Source organism: Oncorhynchus gorbuscha, linkage group LG17, assembly GCF_021184085.1.
Source record: "Oncorhynchus gorbuscha isolate QuinsamMale2020 ecotype Even-year linkage group LG17, OgorEven_v1.0, whole genome shotgun sequence".
NCBI lineage: Eukaryota > Metazoa > Chordata > Actinopteri > Salmoniformes > Salmonidae > Oncorhynchus > Oncorhynchus gorbuscha.
In genome coordinates this window covers 42,155,261-42,183,197 of record NC_060189.1, presented here as the reverse complement: position 1 = coordinate 42,183,197, position 27,937 = coordinate 42,155,261, and the positions used below count along the sequence as shown (strand labels likewise).

The following is a 27,937-nucleotide window of genomic DNA, read 5'->3' as shown; positions in this document are numbered from 1 at the left end:
AATAGGTTGTTATTGGTATAATACAAATAGTTTGGCGCATCTGTGTTTTCATAAGGCATCAAGAATAAACAGTATTTTTTTCAACAAGAACAATGGACATTGTTTGTAATAATGTAATGCTGTTACGTGTTTTACTATTTGTGTTCCATTTTCCATGTGTCGCGGATAAAAACACAAGACAAAATTCTGTGCATATGGCCGCAATTACATTCCAGTACAACTAGAGCGCGTGTGTGATTTTTATGCGCAAACCCGCCACAAGCGAACACGGTGACTACAAACCGGAATTGGCAGGCTATAATGAAATGTTCTACTTCCTGAAGTCACCGGCAAGTTTTGTTTTGGGAGATTTTGTTTCTGTGAGTCTACACTTGTTATTTTTAATATAATAATAATAATTGTGCCACGGACACCAGGAGACTATCGACCCCCGTCGAAACAAAGTGGGTAGAATGTGGCGGTGTGTGATTATTTGTGGGTTATGCACTTGACTTCCTCATGCATAGTTTATCTAACCAACTGAAAGCGTAACTTTCTGACAGTCTGTTTCAGGATCAGTCTTTAATGGCAGATCAATTGTTTTATTTTCTCAAATTAATAAACTACAGAGGTTAATTCAACGAGCATGTGTGAATGGTTATGCTGTAGGTCAATACTGGGTGCGTTAGAGATGTCGACGATGAGTATCAAGTGTTTGTTCGCTAACGCCCAGGAAGATCCTATTCAAACTCCCATCAGACTGCTCTACAAGCATTATAATGTCAAAAGCAGTGGTGGTGTAGGCAGCAATTCGTTAATGTCAGGGCCAGCAAAAATATAGGTGTGCCGAAATGTGGACACTCAAATTATCATATAAGGTTAGGCCACGCTATACTCTACCGTAATCGATCGCACCTAAAACAAACCATCTAAAATGTGATTTCGTATTACAGACCAATAGTCTTGTAGGCCTACGTAAATCCACTACTCTTACAAAACATGCGAATCACAGACCTACACATAATACGCCATAGGCCTATATTTAATGAGAATAGAACATAATACCCTGATGTAACAGTAATAATCACAATAGGCTTGGCAATATTTTACAGGCTCAACCAGGAGATAGTTGGCGAGGCAGCCACAAATGTAACCATATAACACTAGGAGAGCTGAGAGCATCATATTGACTCAAAACGAAATCGACTTTAAATACTCTGTTAAAGTTATGTCCTCCCTGTCCTTGACTTTTCCTAAATATGTCTAACACACTATCTTTGTTAGAATCTTAATATCACAAACAATTTATGTTATAAGCAGTTTAAGATGTCATGTCACCCCCCCCCCAAAAAATGTATTGAATTCAAAATAAAATACATCGTTAACTTGAAAAACAAAGTTGAGAATGTAAACATTTTTGTGGATGGGTGAAATAATGGATGTTGAAATAAAAAACCAAACAACGGAAAGCAAAATGTATAGAATTGTGAACAAAAGTAAGACCTCAAAAGCAAAACCCCAACATTTGTAAGCAAATAATTTTAAATGTCATGTTTAAAAATATATATATTTAAAAACGAATGCAAAAATCGTTTTCGGTTAAACTATCCCCGCAACCAATCCTATTGAATACATTTTGCCTACGCTTTTGCCCGCATGTACTACTTTTTGATTACGCTACTCGTGTCTTTGCTTTTACTGCCAGTGTTTTCGATTTGCGAGTTTTGGCATTATTTTTCCGTGAAGTACGGGGTTTAGAGGGAGGTATAGACAATGAGTTTCCATTGGTCCGCTAGTTTTGGAGTGAAGGTTCACCTTAACCCAATCAATGATTTATTGTGTCACTGGCTCTGACCCTTCTAACTACTTCGGTAAACATATGAATGACCTGTTGCACAACGTTCGGCGCAGGTGTTATGAACTGGTTCGCCATTGTTTAGAACAGGTTTTTACTTTTTTTTTTACTGCTACAGTTTTTTTTTACTGCTATGGACAACATCATAAGTTACTTGGACACAAGGTTCCACACCACTGCAAAACATGTAGAATAATTTTCTGCTGTTCTGAAAATTGGGGAGATTAGTGAGGATAAAGTCCATTCTGTGTACCAACCACTGATCATGGAGTATTCCAGAGATCTTACTACACCACAGTTTCAAAATGAAGTAAGCCACCTGGACACTGAATATGCTGCCACTTTTCCCCCTAACATGTCACCTGAATGCAATTTGTAAGATGCAGCTGTAAATCATTTTTGGAGAAGTGTGCATTGCTTTACGTATATTTTGCACACTGCCTGTGACTGTTGCGGATAGAGCTTTCAGTAAGCTAAAACTGATGAACTATTTGAGGTCCCAGGACAGGCTTTGCAGTCTTGCCATGATGTCCATTGAAAGTCAGTTAGCTAGAAAGCTGGACTTCAACGACTGAATCAGTGACTTTGCTAGCAAGAAGGCTTTTTTTGGGGCGCTGGGTTAACGCTGAGCAAAGGCCAGTGGTTAACTGTTAAATGGCATGGCTATGGATATTGGATCACTACACACATGATGCCCACAGGCTGAGAACAAGACTGAGAACAAGATGTATCTCAAAGTAATGGCTAGATTGCCATAAAATTAGTTATGCACAATCAAGACCCCAAGTGGAAGAAACCTATTGATTTGGTGACCACTTGCCCTTTCCTCTAGCACCACCATCAGGCCTTTTCACTTCCATTTTGTTTTCCATTTCCACTTTTACAGCTGCTTATTTTCTAGTTGGTATGTAATACTTAGTTCCAAAATCTACTGCTGATTTTATTATTTTGTTTGTTATGTCATTCTATAGATTATGATGTTAATTTATTTTAATTGAAGAGGTTCATGTATATTTAAGTTATAATTATTTTTAAGTTATTAATTCATTTTAAGAGAATTTTCCATTCAATAATTTTCCAATTTAGACTGTAAAAAATGGCCTTTAGCACATTTCTTATAGAGGGTATCAGTCTTGCATCAAATAGTGAATTCCACTTTATGCAGACTGTTGCATGCTTGTCTGCACAGTGTTATATTTTCACAGGTCACTGTCAGTAAATACCGTACAATGAATATTGGACTACAAGAGAGTTGCAAGCCTGCAAAGGTAGAGATATTTAAAGCTTTGAATGGGTCAATTGGGTTCTGGAGGTGTGTGGTTACAGCAATTGCGCAAGGTTGGTGTGGCCTTTGGTGGTGGGGCCCAATGTGATATCTTTTCATGGGGCCCAAAATCCCTCGTGGCGTGCCCCTGACTACAACCAAAACTATATTGAAACTAATTTCACATGTACACTGAGATTACAAAACATTAAGAACACCTGTTATTTCCATGACATAGCCTATCCTTGCCAAACAACTCTTAAAAATGAACCCTTGAGGTCTATTTCAATATATATATTTTGGGGGGGCTGAATTACTTACTCAAAATATGCCATTCTGTTCCTTTGAAATGCATTTTCTTAAATTCATAAATTAAATCCCAAAGACCTGCCCTTAACAAAGTAATAAATAATACTCTTTGTGATGGTGTTTATTTAAAGGAATACTTCGGGATTTTGGAAACGAGTCCTTTATCTACTTCCGCAGAGTCAGATTAACTAGTGGAGACCTTTTTTTATGTCTCTGTGTCCAGTATGAAGGAAGTTAAGAGAGAAGAGTCAGGCCATGCTTTTATCGTCAACATCTCTAACACACACTGGTGGGGTTAATGAGTAATTGATGGGGTCGAATGCAGGCTGGTGGCAGACAGAAACATAATGTGGCACATTTTTTTGCATCCTTGTGTCATGAGCTAAAACACAAGCAAAGCCTATGATCTTTCACTATATCCTCTTGGCATACCAGCCATAGCTGTTGTATTTATCATTGTTGCAGATCTAAAACATGGCGGAACCAAACCAAGGGCCTCAACGTAAGATGTCCACCACAGGTGACAGTCTGTACAATATACTTGAACTGGAGAAGGGAGCATCCGCAGCAGAAATAAAGAAGGCATACAGGTATAAACAGGTGAAAGTAGATCACATTTCTTCCTGGTACGGGACCTCCTATATATGTGCAGCAAAACATTTTATGGGCCTAATCTTGGAACTACATATAGAATCCCTGTTAATTCAATAGGATCTCTGTGGGCCTAGTCGTAAAGATTTGTCACTTAACTTTTAAAATGTATTACCTTTTATTCTGTCATTAACACAACCAGTCATGATGCTTTTTATCTGATTGTCAAACGATCACTTCAAAGGCCTCCTTTACTAGGCTAACCTGCGCATGTTCATCCACTCGCAACATATTTCCAGCCTCCAAACAGTGGTGAATGGAAAGAGGCGATTGTCATTAGTCCAAAATGTATTTGTCCACTGCTGTCTGCACGCGCGTCTCTGTCTCGCCCATCATCTCTGCCTTGGCAAAATGTCAGTGTTCTTGTCACATTATAGAGTGTAGGCTATACCACCTGTTGTCATTAGCTCATTTGTCATGCCTCTGACATACGGTAATAATAAATAGTGGTGTAATAGACAACAGTTTCCTTGACATTTCTATTTCATTATTGTGATGTTTTACTGGTACAGCATACACCCTCTATTTAATTTGCCGGACCATACCGCCTTACTTTCACCCCTGGTTATAAAACTCTCAAACACAGACAAATGCTTTGAGAAAGACTACAGAACAGTTAAAAACACGTCTGTTTTCTTAATGAAAGCACCATTAAGTGAAACTATAGCATAGGCTGTCCTTACTCTTTTTGGAAGATTTCTAGTAGATATAAAACAAAAGACATATTTGCATACTGGTAACCTGATTACCTGCTCTGTGGTTTTTGCACATCTCCTATTATATTTCTAAACTCAAACTTTCCCATGACTTACTCATGTGAATAAAAGCAGAGCACGACTTTAAGTTTCCCTGTGACAATATATAAATTAAAGTCCTCTTCCTCTCAGGAAACTAGCACTGAGGAATCATCCTGACAAGAATCCAGACAATCCAGAGGCAGCTGAGAAGTTTAAAGAGATCAACAATGCCAACTCCATCCTCAACGACGAGACCAAGAGGAAGGTCTACGATGAGTACGGCTCCATGGGCCTCTATGTGGCCGAGCAGTTTGGAGACGAGAGCGTTAAATATTACTTCCTCATTCACAAGTGCTGGTTTAAGGTGAGAAGTCATTTAGGGCTTACACATTTTCATATGTATACACTTTGCAGACGCTTCTACCCAAACGTTACTTATTGTACAGTGAGTGCATACTGTACATTTTTACTAAGCGTATGTGATCCCGTTAGAAATTAACTCACGACCTTGGCGTTGCTAAATTGTACTGCATGTTAATCATTAAGGTCATTATAGTTTTCTAACACTTACAAGTGTATGCATGACAACTTATGTCAATTATGCCCTGTGTGAAACAAATCCCTTCTTTATTTCCCAGACCCTGATGGTGTGCTGTGGGATCTTCACCCTCTGCTGCTGCTGTTGCTGCTGCTTTTTCTGCTGTGGCAGGTGCAAGCCACTGAAGGAGGAGCACGGATACGTAGACCCAGACGACCTGGAGGCTCAGATCAGAGCTGAGCAGGACAGGGGTGAGTGTGAGTAAGGTCTGGGGGGAGGTGAGGTCTGGGGGGAACTAGATAGTCCTTTAAGTATTAGGCAGAGGCTGCGGATTCATATATGTAACCGCCCCGCCCTTTGGATCCATTTTCCCAGAACTGAAGATCCGATTCATGTTCTGCGCATAAGTGTTTCATTACCTCTACTTTACACAAAAAAGTTTTTTGGTTACCCTCCCTTCACATTTCTCACTGTCAATCGTGAATTATAATTATAAAGTTCTACCGGTGAAACATCCATGCAGAATCTACATATCAACCATTTGATCTTAGTCAGTTTTAGGGGATATGCATTTAGATCTTGAGTTATACAGTGTTGTTTTGAATGATGTAGAGTGAGTGAGCAAACTGGAGCATAACCTACCTGTGATTAACGCACATATTTGCTACTGGGGCATGCTGTTGAGTTTTGGCCACATGAGAAAAATGCGACCAATCGCACAACCATCCTAAAATCTCATAAGAAATTAGGTGGTGTTTTTTTGTTTGTTTTACTAGCGTTTAAGAGCAGTTGGAGGTCACGGAAGGAATGTTGTATGGCATTGAAGCTCGTTTGGAGGTTAGATAGCACAGTGTCCAAGGACGGGCCGGAAGTATACAGAATGGTGTAGTCTGCGTAGAGGTGGATCAGGGAATCGCCCGCAGCAAGAGCGACATCATTGATATATACATAGAAAAGAGTCGGCCCGAGAATTGAACCCTGTGGCACCCCCATAGAGACTGCCAGAGGACCGGACAGCATGCCCTCCGATTTGACACACTGAACTCTGTCTGCAAAGTAGTTGGTGAACCAGGCAAGGTAGTCATCAGAAAAACCGAGTCTGCCGATAAGAATATGGTGATTGACAGAGTCGAAAGCCTTGGCAAGGTCGATGAAGATGGCTGCACAGTACTGTCTTTTATCGATGGCGGGTTTAAACTGAATAATCATGTAACTGTAATTAACTAGGACTTAAATGTAAATGTAATGTAAAGTTGGGACACCAAGGAAAGTATTCAGATTACAAAGTTATAATTTCGCAATATAACCTTTCAGATATTTTCATATCTGATCAATAGTCTTCTGATTAATTATTTATTTATTTTACCTCACGTTAGTCTCATTCCAAACGTTGTAAATTGTTGGTTATCTGCACGAATCCAGTCTTCACTATGAGTCATCCATACATCAATTGTCTTAAATCATTTATTTATTACTAACTAAGTAATTCACAGAAATGCATAAACAAACAGTAAATGTGGTTACATGAAATGATAGAATGTGCCCTAGTGGGCTGAACCGGCATGGTGGCTTGTTAGACAAAGGGGCAATGGGGGGTCGACTAAGAAGTCCCTACAGAGTTAATTATAACAATTAAAATGCTAATCCCTTACACATGAACGCTCAATAATTCGGGAACAATTGCAATCAATATATATATATTTACGCTCAGTGTGTCGTCTTGATCGCTGGTGAAAAGTCTTTCTTTTGTAGAATTGTCCGTCTCTCTCCCTCTCTCTCTGTCTTGGTTACAGGGGATAGTTCAAAGTGACATTTGTTATAGAATGGATGTTTCGACGGTTGTCGTTCTTCACGTTCAATGATACCGAATTCCTAGCTGCAGACTCGTAATTAGTATCAAAGACTTGTTCTTATTCTGTCGGTAACGATAGTCTTAAGAGTTTAACCACGTGGTATGGTTAAAAGATTCTACAACCTTTAGCCATCTCGTAATTGAGTTAAGCTTGGTCTACAACCTTTGTCCCCCTCCTAATGGAGAAAAACATGGTCTGCTGATAATTTCTCAAAGTTGGGTTTTATTCGGAATGGCAGAAAAGGGCTGTCCCAGGATGTCTGACCCTAACTGGGCTCAGGGGCGGTCCTCTGATTTAGTTCAAATCCAATTGGGAATTGTATTTTTCTTCATTAAACAGTCCACATTAATATTACACCATTATACAAACAGTATCATACTCACTCATTCATCTTATACAACAATTAGATGTAAACCTCATATCTGAGGCTATTATATAAACAGTGTTATGGTAATGTGGCCACACCGTCTCTCTTGAGCTTCCCAAGTTGTGACAAATGCACCAGTTCGTAGCTGGATTCTTCACCAATCTTTTATACTTTCTCTGGAACATGAAATTTGTTCGTACCTCAAGTTCTGTGAGGTGAAAGGATTTCCTTTGTCCTCTGAAAGTTTACCCTCTCTCTAATACTGTGTGGCCTTGAGGCAGGGTCTTCTGAGGAATTTACGACCTCTGACCACAGTAGTCTGGTTGTAGAAGCAGAGAGTGGGGGATGGTGCTCGCTGTACTCATAGAGGCCAATGTCATGACACTTATTATATTTGGTTCTGTTATGTAGAATACTATCAATGTGATTTTGCAGACATGTATTTTTTGCAACTGTATTAAACAAGCACCATTTGCCACCAGTAGCCTGTTGTCTACAAGTAGTCCGTAAAGTAGAAAATCCTGCAAAACCTTTGGGGCCTTTAGCCATTTTGGGGCAGGAGGTAGCCTAGTGGTTAGAGCATTGGGCCAGTAACCAAAAGGTTGGTGGATCGAATCCCCGAGCTGCCAAGGTAAAAATCTGGCATTCTCTTCCTGAACAAGGCAGTTAACCCACTAGGCCATCATTGTAAATAAGAATTTGTTCTAACTGACTTGCCTAGTTAAGTAAAATAAATAAATACAAATTGGGAAGAGGGGTTCAGAAAAGTCAGATCTGCAGCCACTCCATAAGTATGATGTCTGTGTGGGTCAAACAATACATCTTTAGAAGCTAGTTTTAGAATCAGCCTCTTTGTTTAGAGCAACCAGGACATCACTTTTAAGATGGTCCAGCGCACACTGAAGTAGGAGTCTGAAAATGTTTTTTTTTTAAATTTCACAGCCGTTGGCGAGACTTTAATAATAATGGCTCAGCCAGGCCCTAGGGCAACCTCTGGCAACTCAGTTGAAACTCCAAACTGTAACACTCTTTGTATACTGTATATCGTGCTTACAGCTTACGCCCATTGATTAGTGCTATTGTGGGCTAGCAGCTTATTAACCCATATGCTTTTGGCAATTGGAAATTGAGCTCTGAATGTGCTCACTAACTCTAACTATGCCAGTGTGCTTATCACTGTGATTACTTTTGTTGTTGGTACCTTTCTTTAGTCGTTCATGCTACAGCTCTATCTAAAAAGCTTGTCGTGTTCCTTCACACCACTAGCTGAACTAATTCCAATTCCAATACTTTCCCCTATTGCCAAGCATGTGTTCTTTGTGATGTTGACATGATTAAGGCCATGCTTTAATGTTGTTCTGCTAATCAATTGCTGTTTACACAGGCAGCCAAAATTATTGGCAAAAAAAGCTGATCCGATTGGTCAAAAGACCAATTAGTGGAAAAAGAATGTAGCCTATGTTTATGTAACAGTATAGACTTTACGTCCGTCCCCTCGCCCCGACCTGGGCGCGAACCAGGGATGCTCTGGACACGTCAACAGTCACCCTCGAAGCATCGTTACCCATCGCTCCATAAAAGCCGCGGCCCTTGCAGAGCAAGGAGAACCACTACTTCAAGGTCTCAGAGCGAGTGACGTCACCGATTGAAACGCTACCAGCGCGCACCACCGCTCACTAGCTAGCCATTTCGCATCGGCTACATTTACAAAACATGTTTTGAAAATGTTTATCATCATTACTAATAGGAAGGGTTGGTTCAAAAAAGCAGAATACAAATTTTAATTTCATTATGGATTAACAAAAATTAATTTTTCTAATAGGTCATTTCTGCCTGCTTGTGTCCTGGCTTGGACTCGAAGAGCTGAGTGAATTAACAGTACATCTCTGTTCTCCCTGCAGGGGAGCAAGAACCCATTGTGATCCAGCCTCATGCTGCTTCTAATGAGAAGACCGATTTTGATCACGACCAATCTGCAGCCAAACCACTCTGACCCTATACTCACCACAGCGGACCAGTAAGAACCTGTCAGTGAGACGTCTTCCCATAGCTTGGTCCCAGATCTGTTTGTGCTGTCTTGCCAACTCGTATGGTCATTAGGACTTGGCAAGACAGCACAAACTGATATGGGACTAGGCTGGTCTGCCCACTCTGGTTACTCCCAACTAGGGTTGTAACTTTCCCAAAATTCACAGGTTTTCCCGAAATAAGGAGGGAATAAGCAGGAAATCTGGAATCCTCCATCCAGGATTTCTGGAAAACCAGGAAATGTGACATTACTGTGATCAGTTTCTGTGGTTCGTTTTTTAATCCGTGGCTGGTGCTTAAATCACGCAGTCGACCCACCGTACTATATGTGGCCAAAGCCTTATATTTGGATATATATATTTTTTATGTCTCAATATAAGGGTCTGTATGTGGCTCATTTGAATTATAAATTGGGGTCTATGTTTACAAGAATCGTACATTCTTATGATTGTGCCAAATGCCAAGTTTACCTTAATGCTGAGGCGATCTTTCTTTGTAGATTGAAAAATATAGCATTTTTTAATAGTACAGAACAATATGTGCAGAGTAATGGCTTCTATGCATGCTCAATGGAGAGTGTAGGGAAGGTGTTTGAAAAGAAACTGATGTGCCTCCCAAATGACACCATAGTCCCTATGTGTAACACACTACTTTTGACCAGAGCTATGTAGTGCACCACTTTTGACAAGGGCCCATAGGTCTCTGGTCCAAAGTAGTGCACTATATAGGGAATCGGAAGCTTGTGAAGAAAGGGAAGGGAAAGTGCAGCCTGAGTCTGAAGTTGTAAACGAATGTGCACTTTAAACGCTTTGTGGGTCGTTCAACAAAATGTGTCAATTTTGGGTAGGGTAACTTGGTAAAAACTTTCACATAATTCTGTCATAAAGAGCACATGTTCAACTTAATAAAAAAACACATTTTCCCGGTTAAATGGGTTAAAATCTTCTTAGAAGTCACAGAGGGTGCACAAAGGGACATGCCAAAATGCTGAATCTTTGCACTTCAGAAAGTCTTTATTAATATGAATAATCAGCTGTATTGAAAGTTGTGGTCTACATTAAATGGCACTTATTTCTTTTAAATATTGGTGCACAATTTCTACTTTAAATATTAAAGGAATGCAAAAGGAACGACCCTTCTAAGCATAATGATCCAGTTATAATAAGGGTCTGCTGTGGACTGCCACTACCCCTTGTGTGGGAGCCAATAGCTGCAGCTTTAACCTATGAACCAATGTGAAGCGACGCCAAAAGTTTAAATGTGTTTATATGTTTGTTTTTTGGCAATATTTTTGTACTGTCAAGCTTTATTTTCAATTTTCCAAAGCTTATGATTCCATACATGTGCTCACTTTTTTCATTTTCTCATATGCCTCTCTTATACCTCCCTCTCTCTACATGGAATAATATCGGAGTTCTTGTAATTTAAACATGTCTTCCTGACCCATATGACTTCCCATTTCTTCTGATGATGTCTGTCCTCTTGTGTGACCTGGATTCAGTGTCAAATTCTGTTTCTGTGCAGTATAGTGTACATTATATTGAGCACTTCCTGAGCACACCTGCTCAACTTTTTAAACACTTGGACACCAAATAATGCCATTTGTTGAAAGCCATTGTCTCACATACCAGCAATTCTCAGATTTTTAAAGTGGGTTTCTTTTGTAGTTCAGCAGTATTACATTCAGTGAAAACTGGGGAAAAAAGATATATAACGCAGTTAAAACATTGCTGTGATTATTTGTCCATTGACTTTAATTTCTCTCACTGAGGATTTAACTGTGGTGGCTTTGTGTCAAATGCTGTTGATACATTTAATCCGTAACTCTTTAATTTCCCCAACCTAATATGCAGGATTCGTCAAAGGCTTTATTTTTGAATTAATGTGTTACTATCATTCTCTAATAAAAATGTTTCCATTTTGTTTTGATCCTACTTTCTACTTTATATACTGTTAATACTGTAAAATATTTATATAAATGTATATTGAATAAATTGGGGGTTATGTAAAGGATTGTCTGCTCATTTATTTCTCACAGAAATTCTACAAACTTATTTTTCACGAAAATAAAATACTTCTACAGTATATGTACGTATGTAAAGATCCTTGTAGAAAACCACACCTGATGAACAGGTGGCAGGTTTTTAACAGACGCAGGCATGAATCAGACCAACGTTAAGAGACTGGCAGAGTTCATTTGGAGATTTGTGTTGTAAACGTAGAGGCAGCAATGCCATAAGGACAGTGGTGTTTCCTTTTAGTTTAAGCAGGCACTTTTTAGCCTGTTTGTTTGTTTCTAAACTTTCAGTAGCTGTTTTAGCAGGATAATTAAATGTTCTGATGGATTTGAGAAACACCATCTTATTGAGGATGATACTACACACTCAATTACATTACTGGGGTATGTAGCACTGGCGTACCGAACCCCCCGCAATGAGGGGAGCCCACAAGCTCTGGGGGCCCATGCGCCTGTCACGATGTCTATTTTTATTTAATAAACCGTTTTGACAGTAACCCTCAAGTAATTCATAAACCTTTTTAATTTCTATATGTACTAGAAAGATAAGTGTTTGTTTCTTGGGCTTCAAGAATGGGACTAAAAAATAAACTAATTGAAAGTACAGTATGAGTGCATGTCAGTGAACAAACGTGGCCAACACTACGACAGGGCCAGTGCAATGAGTGGAGCTTACTCCGGTGTTCAAAAACACAGCTTATGCTTCTTAGGTAGTTCTTTATGAGTTTTACTTTAGAAAACGATCTCTCCGCAGATGTGACAGTTTCAGGTGTGGTAAAAACAGCTTGATTGCTATAGCAACAACAGGGAAACTGGTCAGAAGGGAGTTGTTCTGTAACATCTTTAATTGAGGCACTCATTCTCCTTAATTGCCGGCCTCGACACGTTACGGAAAGAGTAACTGTATAGGAAGTTCTGGCGACAGATTGTCTGGATACTGGACAGCCCATAAATTGGCAGATGCAAACCGGTTATCTTTAGCAGAAAACAGTTCTTGAGGACTTGAACATAAAAAGATGTTTGCGATTTCTTTCAAACTGGTGAACTGCCGTAAGAGTTGTGAAGATGCAATATCAACAGTCTCTTATCTCTGGTATATCTTGTCATGCATCATTCAAGACTAAGTTTAAATTGTGTGCAGCGCAATGGACATATAGTGCATTCTGAAAGTATTCCAGTCAAAATGAGCAATCGGAGGAGAAGGGCCTTGGTCAGGGAGGTGACCAAGAACCCGATGGTCACTCTGACAGAGCTCCAGAGTACCTCTGGGGATGGGATAACCTTCCAGAATCGAATCATCAAAACAAATTGTCACACGCGCCGAATACAACAGGTGAAATGGTTACTTATACAAGCCCTTAACCAACAATGCTTTAAGATGTTAAGTAAAAAATTGAAAATAAAAGTAACATAATTGAACATTAGCAGTAAAATATCAAGCGAGGCTATATATAGGGGGTACAAGTACAGAGTCAATGTGCGGGGCAACCGGTTAATTGAGGTAATATGTACACGTAGGTAGAGTGACTATGCATATATTATAAACAGAGAGAAGCAGCAATGTAAAAGAGGGGTCTGGGAAGCCCTTTGATTAGATGTTCAGGAGTCTTATGGCTTGGGGGTAGAAGCTGTTTTGAAGAGGCCTTTTGGACCTCGACTTGGTGCTCCGGTACCGCTTGCGGTGCGGTAGCAGAGAGAACAGTCTATGACTAGGGTGGCTGGAGTCTGACAATTTTTAGGGCCTTCCTCTGACACCACCTGATATAGGTCCTTGTTGGCAGGAAGCTTGGCCCCAGTGATGTACTGGGCCGTATGCACCACCCTCTGTAGTGCCTTGTGGTCGGAGGCCAAGCAGTTGCCATACCAGGCAGTGATGCAAACCATGGTGCAGCTGTAGAACCTTTTGAGGATCTGAGGACCCATGCCAAATCTTTTCAGTCTCCTGAGGGGGAATGAGAAGGACAGCCATCTCTGCAGCACAACACCAATCAGGCATTTATGGTAGAGTGGCCAGATAGAAGCCACTCCTCAGTAAAAGGCACATGACAGCCTCCTTGGAGTTTGCCAAAAGGCACCTAAAGGACTCTCAGACCATGAGAAACATGGTCTCTGTCCTGATGAAACCAAGATTGAACCCTTTGAACTGAATTCCAAGCGTCACATCTGGAGGAAACCTGGCACCATCCCTACGGTGAAGCATGGTGTTGGCAGCATCATGCTGTGGGGATGTTTTTCAGTCGCAGGGACTGGGAGACTTGTCAGGATAGAGGGAAAGATGAACTGAGCAAAGTACAGCAAGATACTTGATGAAGATCTGCACCAGAGCGCTCAGGACCTCAGACTGGGGCGAAGGTTCACCTTCCAACAGGACAACAACCCTAAGCACACAGCCAAGACAACGCAGGAGTGGCTTCGGGTCAAGTCTCAATGTCCTTGAGTGGCCCAGCCAGAGCCCAGACTTGGACATATATTTTATGTTACACTAAAATACCAATTATACTTATTTTATGACATAGGAAAATCAGAAGAAAGATATCACATTGTTTCAGGTTACATCAACATGTCATGAGTCCTTCAGTTTTAATACAGTGAAGAAAACATTTTTAAATGTCCTTTTGTACTCTTGATGCCATTTTATCTTCATTACAAAGAGTAACAATTCCTGACTGTCCTCTTGGGATACACATGCAGATCACCAGGTGGTCTGCTGACTTGCAGAAGGGTCTGGTTTATGTTTTCTGACGTACTCAGGGCCATTCAGAGTCGTAAAGAGATAAAGGGAGAGCTGGTCTTGTTGAAAGGGGGTTGCGTCAATTACAGAACTGTAAATCTTGGCCTGGAATGTGGTACTCTGTCCACACGTGGGCTCTCATTACAACAACACTTTCTAACTGGGTTAAAATTAGACTGTAGTATTTTTTTCATAACACCCGCAACCCATTAAAAACTTCCTGCGACCCAAATTAGGGTCGCGACCCACCCGTTGAGAATTGCTAGTTTACTGCATGTAGTACCAGGAACCCATGGACTGACACCACTATCACTATGAGGGTTGAGACCGAACTAAAGGGACCACTATGGGGGAATGACTTAACGCATTATGGGTTCTGTCATAGGGAGATCTTACTGCTGTACTCAACACGAACCCAGAACAAAATCTATCATGTTTGCTAGCTGCTTGAATAACATTTATGTTAACAGTGAGTGACAAGTTATTCTCTAATACTTGTCACTATACTCCTGATTGTAAAATATATAATTCAATCTCTGTAAAATTGCTATTTAAAAGCAGGAACATTTCTGAGCGACCACCATAATTTGGTTTTATGTAGCAAAATTTGAAATGTTTTAATTTTTTTTACATTGGATAAAAGTTGAGACTCAGTGCTAGAAAATTGTATATCATACACTGCAGTTGAAGAACAAAAGGAAAGTAATTCTGCTTTGAAAGTTGATAAACTTCGAATCCCACTTGAGAAAATGGCCCTTGAATGTTTCGGTACACCTACTAGAGCGCTCTTCTTTATTTACACCCATTCAGCATCGTTCATACCCTCTTAAGTGTTAGTCCCACCCTTCTCTTTAAGGATTCACATGTGAGGCCATTTGCTAAACAGACTGATTAGTTTAGTTTAGTAAACAACCAAATATGAATCACCCTCAGACACACTAAGCTAACTTGATGGGTCATGTAATCATATGGAAAAGTGTTTTGTTTAGACATAGTCTTATATTTTGTTCAGACGTAGCTCGCTAAACAATGAACCAGCATAATCCCAACTCATACTACTACCAACCAATACAAACATTGTCATAGCTGACATTGTCATAGCTGTAGTATGAATCTGCAGGTAGCTAAAGCTAACCAACCAGGTTCAATGTTAGCTAGCTAACATAAGGCTATAACTAAGAATGCAAACGGTTTCTGATTCGAATAATATTACTACACAGATCATACACATAATGTTCACTTGCGAGCCAGCAAGCTAACGTTCGCTAGCTAGCTAACAGTACACTAACTTGCCATGAAAACAACTTTCTGATGCTTCATGACAGACTGGAAAGATTTAACTCTTGCAGCTACATCTTGTTTTGCCAGCGTTGTGTCAAGTTACTCCAGATCACACTGACCGTGGCGTATGCAGAAAGTAGCAAATCACTTTTTTCCAACTTATCTGTCGATAGCGCCTGCTAAATTCAGGGCATCAATGTTGTTGAGAAAAGTAGCAAAACCTTTGTTGGCTAACGTTATAGATTTCAAAAACTGTGTGGTAGAAAGTACTATCAACACATACAGAGCAGCTCACGTCATAAACAGAAGCATGCTACATGGTAGACCAATCCAAACTCATCTCCCGGGCATGTCCAGACCATCCATTATCTCAGCCAATCTTGGCTAGCGGGAAGGTTCCGGTCTTTCCGTCACTAAACTAACTAGGCTTGTAATTTAACAATTTCTGGATGGAATACAAGTTTGTTATTAAGGCACATGAAAGTTCACATGTTCCAGAAGGCATTTCTGCCCCAAAAAATGCATTTTGATTAAAAAATAAAATTATGTTCAAATGACTCTCCTGTGAAGTAGTGACGCGCGACATACGCCTAGTTTCCTGAAACGAGTCACATTTGTTCGTAAAGAATGTAGTGCTACTGTAATTTCATTTAAAAGCCATTGCTGTGTTTCTATGGTTTTCTCCAGGTTATGCTATAAGGTAGTGTTCCTGGTGTAGCACTTCTGTGGGAAAGCTCCTGTTTTTTTCAATGCCGTTTTTCCTATTAAGATAACAGACAAGGTCTACCAAAACTAAATATATTGTCTGGTGTCATTGTAACACATAATTTACATGTAGCACAAGGAATGTAGCACAAGAAATCTGATCATATTTATTTAAAGAAATACATTTGTCATATTTATTTACCTGGTTACATAACAGATGTTGGATATGAACATAAATACTGAAACATTTCAATCTCAAAGTTTGTTTTTTAAACTCTACACCTCAACTCCTAGGCATACAGAGTCCAAAAGCAGCTCTAACTTGAAAGTCTATATAAATGCTGTTCAGTTTGTAGGCCTTTTCAGTTGCCTTATTTCCCTCTACATCCTTGCTGATATAATACCAAGGTGACACAGTGGTGACTTTCAGGAACTTCACCCAAGAGGGTGAGATTCAATCCAAGGCCTCTTATAGAGCAGAGCACTGGACAGCTGACCATTGAAAGGAAATTTCCCCGACGTTCGCGGAGATCACATTCACGGTAAACACTGTGCATCTCAGCTCCCCGAAGACGTGGATGCCGATTATGGCAGCCCCCCCCCTGATTCAGAGGGGTTGGGTTAAATGTGGAAGACACATTTCAGTTGAATGCATTCAGTTGTACAACTGACTAAATATCCCCCTTTCCCTTAAGCGTAAATGGTCAAGAGCCATGCACTACTATGTAACATGCCTTGGATTGAAACCCAGACTTGGTTGTTCAGGTTCTGAGTAATGTCTTGAGCCTAGGGAACAGGCGCAGGGCATTCTGTGTCGTCACCTCCATCACCGTTTCCAAGGGAACCCCTTTGATCTTACTGATGTACTCAGCACAGACAGAGATATTCTTTGGCTCATTTCTCACCTATGTTTAAGATGCAAAAGCATGACTAGTGTTAGTAATACCATCCCTAAAATATATTCTTAGATGCATCAATCACTTTCAAACATTACTTGATGTACAACCACTAGGATAAAGTCAATGGCATATGGATTTCAATCTACACTGAACAAAAATAAACGCAACAGGCAACAATTTCAAATATTTTACTGAGTTATAGTTCATATAAGTAAATCAGTCAATTGAAATAAATTCATTAGGCCATAATCTACGTGACTGTGAATACAGATATGCATCTGTTGGTCACAGATACCTTTAAAAAGACGGTAGGGGCGTGGATCAGAAAATCAGTCAGTGTCTGGTGTGACCTCCTTTTGCCTTAAGCAGCGTGACATCTCATTTTCATAGAGTTGATCAGGCGGTTGACTGTAGCCTGTGGAATGTTGTCTCACTCCTCTTCAATGGTTGTGCGAAGTTGCTGGATATTGGCGGGAACTGGAACACGCTGTCGTACACGTCAATCCGGACCATCCCAAACATGCTCAATGGGTGACATGTCTGGTGAGCATGCAAGCCATGGAAGAACTGGGACAATTTCAGCTTTCAGGAATTGTGTACAGATCCTTGCGACATGGGGCTCTGCATTATCATGCTGAAACATGAGGTGATGGCAGCGGATGAATGGCACGACACTGGGCCTCAGGATCTCGTCACGGTATATCTGTGCTTTCAAATAGCCTTTGACAAAATGACCCCTTGAATTTTTCCACATTTTGTTACATTACGGCCTTAATCTAAAATCGATTAAATTGTTTTTTTTCTTCTCATCAATCTACACACAATACCCCATAATGACAAAAGTAAAAACAGGTTTTATAAATGTTTGCAAATGTATAAAATATAAAACCCTGAAATATCACATTTACATAAGTATTCAGACCCTTTACTCAGGACTTTGTTGAAGCACCTTTGGCAGCATTTATAGCCACAAGTCTTCTTGGGTATGATGCTACAAGCTTAGCACACCTGCATTTTAATATACATTTACCCGATTTCACTTTGTCATTATGGGATATTGTGTGCAAATTAAAGGGGATATAAAATACCTATATTTTAGAATAAGACTATCGTAACAAAATGCAGAAAAAGTCAAGGGGTCTGAATACTTTCCGAATGCACTGTATGCCTGCCCATACCATAACCCCACCGCCACCACGGGGCACTCTGTTCACAATTTTGACATCAGCAAACCTCTTGCCCACACAACGCAATTACACGTGGTCTGTGGAAGTGATGCCAGTTGAACCTACTGCCAAATGGTAGAGAAATTAACATTGAATGATCTGGCAACAGCTCTGCAGTCAGTATGTCAATTGCACGCTCCCTCAAAACTTGAGACATCCGTGGCATTGTGTTCATTGTTTTGTGTGACAAAACTGCACATTTTAGAGATGCCTTTTATTGTACCCAGCACAAGGTGCAACTGTGCAATGATCATACTGTTTAATCCGCTTCTTGATCTGCCACACCTGTCCTGTGGATGGATTATCTTGGCAAAGGAGAAATGCTCACTAACAGGGATGTAAAAACATTTGTGCACAACAATTGAGAGAAATATAATTTTAGTGTGGTTGGATCTTTTTAGTTCAGCTCGTGAAATATGGGGTCACTTAGAAATGGCCTTGTTTTACATGTTGCGTTTATATTTTTGTTCAGTATATATACTGTGTTATGTTTTATATACACTAACGTTCAAAAGTTTGGGGTCACTTAGAAATGTCCTTGTTTTTGAAAGAAAAGCTACATTTTTGTCCATTAAAATAGCATCCCAGAGTCTATTTACTACTACTAATGAAGCTGCCAGTTGAGGATTTGTGAAGCGTCCGTTTCTCAAACTAGACACTAATGTACTTGTCCACATCTGAGCAAGAGGACCGGGGCCTCCCACTCCTCTTTCTATTCTGGTTAGAGACAGTTTGCTTTGTTCTGTGAAGGGAGGAGTACAAAGAGTTGTACAAGATCTTCAGTTGCTTGGCAATTTCTCGCATGGAATAGCCTTCATTTCTCAGAACAAGAATAGCCTGACAAGTTTCAGATCTTTGTTGCTGGCCATTTGGAGCCTGTAATCGAGCCCACAAATGCTGATGCTCCAGATACTCAACTTGTCTAAAGAATGCCAGTTTTATTGTTTTTTTTATATCAGGACAACAGTTTTCAGCTGTGCTAACATAATCGAAAAGGGGTTTTCTAATGATTTCTGCCTGAGATCATTAGATGATCTTTCTGATGAACTTGGATTAGCTAACACAACGTGCCATTGTAACACAGGAGAGATGGTTGCTGATAATAGACCTCTGTACGCCTATGTAGATATTCCTTTAAAAAATGTTTTTTTTTTAATCTGCCATTTCAAGCTAAAATAGTCATTTACAATATTAATTAACAATGTCTACACTGTATTTCTGATCAATTTGATGTTATTTAATGGACAAAAATGTGCTTTTCTTTCAAAACAAGGACATTTCTAAGTGACCCCAAACTTTTGAACGGTAGTGTCTATTGCGTTTAGGTTTTGAGTGTAAATAAATAAGTTAGCAATCCTACCTGTTTCTCTGGACCCAAGGCAGGTGAATCGGTTTCTAGACACATGCTCTCCAACGGCAGCTGTTTCACTAGCTTCTGCTTCTTGTGAGAAAACATATATTTTTTTAAGTAAAGAGACATAAATTCAAATTAGCACATAGTTCAGACTGTACAAGACTCACATCGGTTCAGATAAAATGCATCAACATTTATTTGTTTTAAACAACGAGCAAACAAGTGCTGTAGTGTTAGTACTACTTAGTGTGAGAATACAAATCAAATCCCAATTAATTTCAAGTGAATTTAACAAAAGCCTTAATACACTGACAGAAAAATAAAGTTATAATTATAAAACTCTTTACCTGTTCACTTCTCACTATAGATGGAGGAATGGAGAAGAAATACCCAGCCTTTACTCCCTCCATGGCAACTGAGGGTTTCCCATCAAAAGCATGAAGAAGAGCTTTCTCAACACCTAGTGGAAAGTCAAAATCAATCACATTTATTTATAAAGCCCTTCTTACATCGACTGATGTCAAAGTGCTGTACAGAAACCAAACCTAAAACCCCAAACAGCAAGCAATGCAGGTGTAGAAGCACGATGACTAGGAAAAACTCCCTAGAAAGGCCAGAACCTAGGAAGAAATCTAGAGAGCAACCAGGATATGAGGTGGGTGGAGATTATAACAGAACATAGCCAAGATGTTCAAATGTTCATAGATGACCAGCAGGGTCAAATAATAATAATCACAGGACAGCACCTCAGGAGTAAATGTCAGTTGGCTTTTCATAACCGATCATTCAGAGTATCTCTACCGCTCCTGCTGTCTCTAGATAGTTGAAAACAGCAGGTCTGGGACAGGAAGCACATCCGGTGAACAGGTCAGGGTTCCGTAGGCGCAGGCAGAACATTTGAAACTGGAGCAGCAGCACGGCCAGGTGGAGTGGGGACAGCTAGGAGTCATCAGGCCAGGTAGTCCTGAGACATGCATTGTTTACTATATGAATTAACTTGGCAGATTCTGTGCCTTCAGAAAGTATTCACACCCATTGACTTTTTACACATTCTGTTGTGTTACAAGGTGGGATTAAAATGGATTTGTCATTTTTTGTCAACGATCTACGCAAAATACTCTGTCAAAGTGGTAGAACAATTTGAGCCTTTGTAAAAATAAATTAAACACTAATATATTACATATGGATTCAACCCCTGAGTCAATACATGTTAGAGACACCTTTGGCAGTGATTACAGCTGTGAGTCTTTCTGGGTAAGTCTAAAAGCTTAGCACACCTGGATTGTACAATATTTGCAAATCATAATTTTTTAAAATTATTCAAACTCTGAAGTTGGTTGTTGATCATTGCTAATCGGCCATTTTCAAGTCTTGCCATAGATTTTCAAGCCAATTTAAGTCAAAACTGTAGCTAGGCCACTCAGGAATATTCAATGTCGTCTTGCTTGGTAAGCAACTCCCTGGGTCTGTTGGAAAGCAGACTGAACCGTTTTTTTCCCTTGGATTTTGCATGTGCTTAGTTCTATTCCATTTTGTTTCATCCCAAAAAACTCCCTAGTCCTTGCCAATGACAAGCATACCCATAACATTATTCAGCCACTGTCATGCTTGAAATTATGATGAGCCCTACTCTGTGATGCGTTGGGTTGTATTTGCCCCAAACATAACACTTTGTATTCAGGACATGAAGGTCATTTTTTGCAGTATTACTTAAATGCCTTGTTGCAAACAGGATGTATGTTGTGGAATATTTTTACTCTGTACAGGCTTCCTTCTTTTCACTCTGTCATTTAAGTTAGTTTTGTGGAGTAACTACAATGTTGTTGATCCATCCTCAGTTTTCTATCACCGCTATTAAACTCTAACTGTTTTAAAGTCACCATTGGTGAATGGTGAATTTTGAAGTGTTTGTCCTATGTCTACAGTATTTTCAGAAAGTATTCAGACTCCTTGACTTTTTCCACATTTTGTTTCATTATAGCCTTATTTTAAAAAGCCTCAAGTCTATGACGTGACAAGCTTGGCACACCTGTACTTAGGGACTTTCTCCCATTCGTCTCAGCAGATCCTCTCAAGCTCTGTCAGTTTGGACGTGGAGCATCGCTGCACAGCTATTTTCAGGTATCTCCAGAGATGTTCAATTGGGTTCAAGTCTGGGCACTGTCTGGGCCACTTAAGGACATTCAGAGACTTGTCCCAAAGCCACTCCTGCAGTGTCTTGGCTGTGTGCTTAGGGTCGTTGTTCTGTTGGAAGTTGAACCTTTGCCCCAGTCTGAGGTCCCGAGCACGCTGGAGTAGGTTTTCATCAAGAATATCTCTGTACTTTGCTCTGTTCATCTTTCCCTTGGTCCCGATTAGTCTCCCAGTCCCTGCAGCATAAAAACATCCCCACAACATGATGTTGCCATCACCAAGTGGGCCTTTTACTGAGGAGTGGCTACCGTCTGGCTACTCTACCATAAAGGTCTGATTGGTGGAGTGATGCAGAGATGATTGTTCTTCTGGAAGGTTCTCCCATCTCCACTTAGGAACTCTAGAGCTCTGTCAGAGTGACCACTGGGGTCTTGGTCACCTACCTGACCCAGGCCCTTCTCCCCCGATTGCTCAGTCTTGGTGGTTCCAAACTTATTCCATTTAAGAATATAGGCCACTGCAAAAATGTTTTGGTACCCTTCCCCAGATCCGTGCCTCAACATAATGCTGTCTCGAAGCTCTACGGACAATTGCTCTGACATGCGCCGTCAACTGTGGGACCTTATGGCGCGGCAGGTTAGCCTAGTGGTTAGAGCGTTGGACTAGTAACCGGAAGGCTGCAAGTTCAAATCCCTGAGCTGACAAGGTACAAATCTGTCGTTCTGCCCCTGAATAGGCAGTTAACCCACTGTTCCTAGGCCGTCATTGAAAATAAGAATTTGTTCTTAACTGACTTGCCTAGAAAAGGTAAAATAAAAATTATATAGACAGGTTTGTGCCTTTCCAAATCATGTCCAATCAATTGAATTTACTACAGGTGGACTACAATCTAGTTGTAGAAACATCTCAAGGATGATCAATGGAAACCAGATGCACCAGAGCTCAACTTCAAGTCTCATAGCAAATAAGTCATGTGTAAATATGTAAATAAGGTATTTCAATTTCTTATTTTTAATAAATTTGCAAAAAATGACAAAAAAACGGTTCTCGCTTTGTTATTGTGTGTAGATTGATGAGGGGAAAAAACTATGTAATACATTTTAGAATAAGGCTGTAACGTAACAACATTTCTTGTGGGAAAACGTTTTTTTTTAAGGAAGAGGCATAAGATAAGTTAAAATTTGCACATTAAGTGACAAATCGTTCAGTTTTTTTACACAACGAGCAAACAAGTGTTGTAGTGTTAGTACTACGTAGTGTGAAATGTAATAAACGTAACAAAATGTGGAAAAAGTCAAGTGGTCTGAATACTTTCCGAATGCACTGTATACAAAAGTATGTGGACACTCCTTCAAATGAGTGGATTCGGCTATTTCAATCACACCCGTTGCTAACAGGTGTATACAATCGAGCACACCGCCATGCAATCTCCATAGACAAACATTGGCATTAGAATGGCTTTACTGAAGAGCTTAGTGACTTTCAGAAAGCGAAGAAACACCAGGAGAAGTGTTCCAGTAAGTGGTCAACTATGCCTGTAAATTGATTTAGAGTTGCCCTAAACTGTTTATTTGGAGTATCATGTTGATTTTGGAGGTCTACACACTGGGAAGCTTATTGTAATTTAAATTCAAATGCATTGAGATACCGATCTGTCATTAACATGCCACTCGAGACAGTTAAACAGATACAAATGGGGGCTGTAATGAGAAAAGTTCATACTGGTAATATAAGTAGTATAAACTGTATATATATGGTCCCCTGTTTGTAAATGTACATTCTAACTGTGGCGGTGTGTGCTAAATCGAGGGTCTTGAATTTTAGTGATAGTCCTTAGTGTTTCACGTTGAGTCTGTCATTCTAAATTTGGGTTGTATAACCATGATGAGTTTTATAACCAATGATAGTAGGGGTTTTGTTTTACCATGTTATCAGGATTCTAATGTTAAAGCGCATCAATACATATGGCTTTCTGGATGATATAGTACCATTGATATGAGCATGTTTTAGTATGTTTTTAACTATGTAAGTGGACTAGCAGTAGTGACTAACATGTTATGGGTTAGATGGAATGATTTATGTGCAAATGCATTTGTAGCCAGAGGTTAAGCACATACAGGGCATGTGTTTGAGACAGAACGTTTGCTGCACAAGGGTGTTAGTTGTAGATTCTAGCAGAGATAGTGTTTTCATTTCAGACATTATTGTCAACTTTCAGTGAGGGGTTTGCCAAAGAATATACAATGCTTGAAATAGCCAAAGATACCTGTATACAGGAAGCCATCTTACCAGAAGGGAAGTTCGCTGTAGTAGTAGCATCACAACTTCTGCAGAGTGTGCCGAAGGATAAGTGACCATTGCTGTACATTCATGCCCCAGGGTGAGGGTAACTTGACTATTGTAGTGGAACATCTGAAAGAGCTCATCAGTGATCTCGCAAACAAACACCAAACGAAGCAATTGCCTTGCATGTGGTGATGAAGCGTGTACCGATGTTTAATTCTTATGTTATTTTTCCCCTTCTGAGAATGAATTGCACTATGTGAAGGTTTGAAACTCAATGACAAAGGAGGTCATTTACGATTGTAATGTACTAAGTCTAAGAAAGTCTTCAATTTTTCCTCTTTCCCCTCATGTTAATGATTGTTTGATGAAAATGCTTGTAAGTAATTTTCTATTAGGTTGTGACAGTCTCAAAAGGGGGACTGTGGTGGAAAATTACTTTGACATCATATGCTGTTTTATCTTAAGAGAATTGTGCATTGTTACATGTTAGTGTTTTATTTGCTGACGCAGGCTTGTCTTGTGTGAATTAGTCATAAGTCTGGGTGTACAGATAAGAACCGGGTGCGACCACAGTATGTGACATCCCATTTTTACGATCTGTAGGAACTCATCTGCGTGGAAACTTGCAGGCAGGAACAGACAATGGTGGCAACGTCAGCTATCAATTTGCACAGACAAGCAAAATGCCTTTTACACACTATGTTCCCCACCCGTTTGCACATATCTGCTAACTGCCACATAGACAAAGAGGTTGGACTTTATCATAAAAGCTAAGAGCCAACTTTGTTCGTTGGGCTCTTAATTCTGCACCTTTGAGTGATTGTTAACTGCTCCATTTTTGCAAATCTTATAATAAAGTTGTTGTTTGAAGAAACTAGTCTCTCTTCTTCTGGTTAGAATTTCCACGACAGCTGTTATTGTGAAGTGGTAACGTCGAGGAGCAACAACAGCTCATCTGTGAAGTGTTAGGCCACACAAGCTCACAGAACGGGACCGCCATGTGCTGAAGCGTGTAAAAATCATCTGTCCCCAAGTGCAACACTCACTACAGACTTCCAAACTGCCTCTGGAAGCAACGTCAGCACAATAACTGTTCATCTGGAGCTTCATGAAATGGGTTCCCATGTGTTTCCAATTCCCCTGTGCACAAAGCGAAGTCCATACAGAATTGGTTTGTTGAGAACGGTGTGGAAGAACTTGACTGGCCGGCACAGAGCCAATGACCTCAACCCCATCGAACACCTTTGGGATGAATTGGAACACTGACTGCAAGCCAGGCCTAATTGACAACCTCACTAATGCTCTTGTGTCTGAATGGAAGCAAGTCCCTGCAGCAATGTTCCAACAGTGGAAAGCCTTCCCAGAAGAGTGGAGGCTGTTATAGCAGCAAAGGGGGGAACAACTCCATATTAATGCCCATGATTTTGGAATGAGATGTTCGACGAGCAGGTGTCCACATACTTCTGGTCATGTAGTGTACATAGAAATATATGAAATTACCTTGTTCCTTTAGCAGGTGTATAGTAGGTCTGCCTGCAGATCTTGAATGGACATTTCTAAACAATGGATACACCATGTTACAAAAAACATCTGACAAGATATATTGATTAAAACAAATGGACTGCGAGGAAAATGTATCAATGCAAACAACAACGCATGATCAATAATTTTGATTTGGTTTATATTAGTGTAGGACTCACAGCGGAAGGTCCAGTTGTTTTGCAATCTCTGCCTGCCGAATAAGCACCTGTCTTTGACTGTCTTTGTCTGCGTCACCACTGACAAATCTGGGGGTGAAATCCAAGCCTACCTGTAAGTGAAGGCAATGATGACTGAAGGCAGTGATGTAAGATCATCAACCAACCACTTAGTTAGTCTAACCCCAGCCCAGGCTTATTCCCACATACAGTGCATTGCAAAGGTATTCATACCCCTTGGATTTCTTCAATACAGCGATTACAGCTGTGAGTCACTCCAGTGTAGATTTAGCCTTGTGTTGTAGGTTATTGTCCTGCTGAATGGCGAATTACTGTTCCAGTGTCTGGTGTAAAGCAGACTGAAGTATGTTCTCTTCTAGGATTTTGCCTGTCTAGCTCCATCCTGTTTCTTTTCACCCTGAAAAACTCTCCAGTCTTAGCCGATGTCAAGCAGTTTAGTTATGTAAATTTGATTCATCTTTTAATAATATAATAATATAATAATATATGCCATTTAGCAGACGCTTTTATCCAAAGCGACTTACAGTCATGTGTGCATACATTCTACGTATGGGTGGTCCCGGGAATCGAACCCACTACCCTGGCGTTACAAGCGCCATGCTCTAATTTTAAACAAATATACATTTTCTTCCACTGTGACATTAGAGTATTTTTAGTAGATTGTTGACAAAAAAAATGACAATTAAAAGTATTTTAATCCCACTTTGTAACATGATAAAATGTGAAGAAATCAAAAGGGTAAGAATACTTTTGAAAGGCAGTGTATGTAGAGTTTTGCCTGCTGGACGAGACTAGTGTGGATCTGTATCAATTTGCACACAAAATCAATACAAAGACTACTTACCTCCCCAATAGCAACAAGATGGTCTTTATATTTCTCTATCAGGGGCAAAGCAGCATCTAAATCCTGCATAGAGAAAATATGACCATTTAACAAACAGTGCCGTAGTAGACATGCATTATGAGGATGATGGTGGCGATGAAGATTATGATCTTTGTTTGGGGCACATACCTGGAGTACGGCTCCTCTCTGTGGCTCAGGAGCTGTCCCCTGTATAGGATGGACACCTAAACAAGGGAAAATAAAGCCTGGGAACCTCTGTGACAGCTGTATAATCTTTTCAAACTCTCCAACATTTTCTGCTACTGCTAGTAGGGCTAAAAGCCCAGCCTGAAACAGAATTAAATTTTATTGGTCACGTAAACATATTTTGCAGGTGTAGCGAAATGCTTATGTTCCTAGCTCCAACAGTGCAGTAACACCTAACAATACACACATTAAAAAAAATGTTCATAGTGTGTATTGACATTATGGACAGTATATGAATAGAAAAGATGTGTACAGCAGTAGTTATATAGAATTAGCCTTGACTAGAATACTGTATATACATATGAAGTGGGTAAAACAGTGACGTAAACATTATTAAAGTGACCAGTGTTCAATGACTATGTACATAGTGCAGCAGTCTCTAAGGTGCAGAGTCGAGGACCGGGTGGTAGCCAGCTAGTAAAAGTACTAAAGTTCAGGGCAGGGTACTTGGCAGAGGCCGGGTAGTGGTAAAATGTATACTATTAGGACACGCCAATGACTAGGGGACCTCCCCGGGACTACGACATTAACAACAACAACTGAACAAGCTACAGTTACCTTTTTAGAATTCTCAATCACATCTTCTATGTCCTGAAATAAAATACAATAAATTGATTAAAGCATTAGACAAATAGACATACTGTCACATCTAACGTTAATACAGAACCAACAATTGGTAAAGCTTCAATAAAATATGCGTTACGTAAAAGTCCTACATTGTCGAAATCTCTTGCAGAGATGTGACAGTGGCAGTCAATAAAGCCCTTCATGGATAACTTAATTTATTTAAAGTTGGAGAAATTTAGACTAAATAGCCTATACTTTTCATAGAAACATGCTCTGCAAAACTCTCCCCAAATTGTCACGTTAGCGAAATATTGTGGATTCCACTTCCTGGTTCGTCACCGTTTACATT

At 40.0% G+C, this 27,937-nt stretch overlaps 2 protein-coding genes across 4 annotated transcripts; one reads left to right on the top strand and one right to left on the bottom strand.

The window, feature by feature from the left end:
• Positions 1 to 213: 213 nt before the first annotated feature.
• On the top strand, positions 214 to 11,591 carry LOC124001947 (dnaJ homolog subfamily C member 5B-like). Of its 2 annotated transcripts, none has more exons than XM_046309115.1 (5): positions 214 to 359; positions 3,873 to 3,997; positions 4,946 to 5,159; positions 5,434 to 5,584; positions 9,455 to 11,591. In XM_046309115.1, exons 2-5 carry the CDS (start codon positions 3,882 to 3,884, stop codon positions 9,544 to 9,546), a joined length of 573 nt encoding a protein of 190 aa, XP_046165071.1. In that variant the 5' UTR covers positions 214 to 359; positions 3,873 to 3,881; the 3' UTR covers positions 9,547 to 11,591. The 2 variants fall into 2 exon arrangements, with proteins under 2 accessions (XP_046165071.1, XP_046165072.1); XM_046309116.1 differs by having other exon boundaries at positions 259 to 443.
• Positions 11,592 to 16,459: 4,868 nt separating this feature from the next.
• Positions 16,460 to 27,930, bottom strand: LOC124001275 (putative deoxyribonuclease TATDN3). Of its 2 annotated transcripts, none has more exons than XM_046307933.1 (9): positions 27,738 to 27,930; positions 27,580 to 27,612; positions 26,944 to 27,102; positions 26,776 to 26,838; positions 25,914 to 26,023; positions 25,714 to 25,769; positions 20,142 to 20,254; positions 19,801 to 19,881; positions 16,460 to 17,220 (listed from the first exon to the last, which is right to left on the bottom strand). In XM_046307933.1, exons 1-9 carry the CDS (start codon positions 27,789 to 27,791, stop codon positions 17,077 to 17,079), a joined length of 813 nt encoding a protein of 270 aa, XP_046163889.1. In that variant the 5' UTR covers positions 27,792 to 27,930; the 3' UTR covers positions 16,460 to 17,076. The 2 variants fall into 2 exon arrangements, with proteins under 2 accessions (XP_046163889.1, XP_046163890.1); XM_046307934.1 differs by having other exon boundaries at positions 19,801 to 19,878; positions 27,738 to 27,929.
• Positions 27,931 to 27,937: the final 7 nt, after the last annotated feature.

Coding starts and splice junctions, on each gene's coding strand:
- LOC124001947 (XM_046309115.1), top strand. CDS start 3,882: ATGGCGGAACCAAACCAAGGGCCTCAACGTAAGATGTCCACCACAGGT. Junction 5,160..5,433: donor TTCACAAGTGCTGGTTTAAG/GTGAGAAGTCAT, acceptor TTTATTTCCCAG/ACCCTGATGGTGTGCTGTGG. Junction 5,585..9,454: donor CAGAGCTGAGCAGGACAGGG/GTGAGTGTGAGT, acceptor TTCTCCCTGCAG/GGGAGCAAGAACCCATTGTG.
- LOC124001275 (XM_046307933.1), bottom strand. CDS start 27,791: ATGAAGGGCTTTATTGACTGCCACTGTCACATCTCTGCAAGAGATTTC. Junction 27,103..27,579: donor TGATTGAGAATTCTAAAAAG/GTAACTGTAGCT, acceptor ATTCTGTTTCAG/GCTGGGCTTTTAGCCCTACT. Junction 17,221..19,800: donor CCTTGGGTCCAGAGAAACAG/GTAGGATTGCTA, acceptor TCTTAAACATAG/GTGAGAAATGAGCCAAAGAA.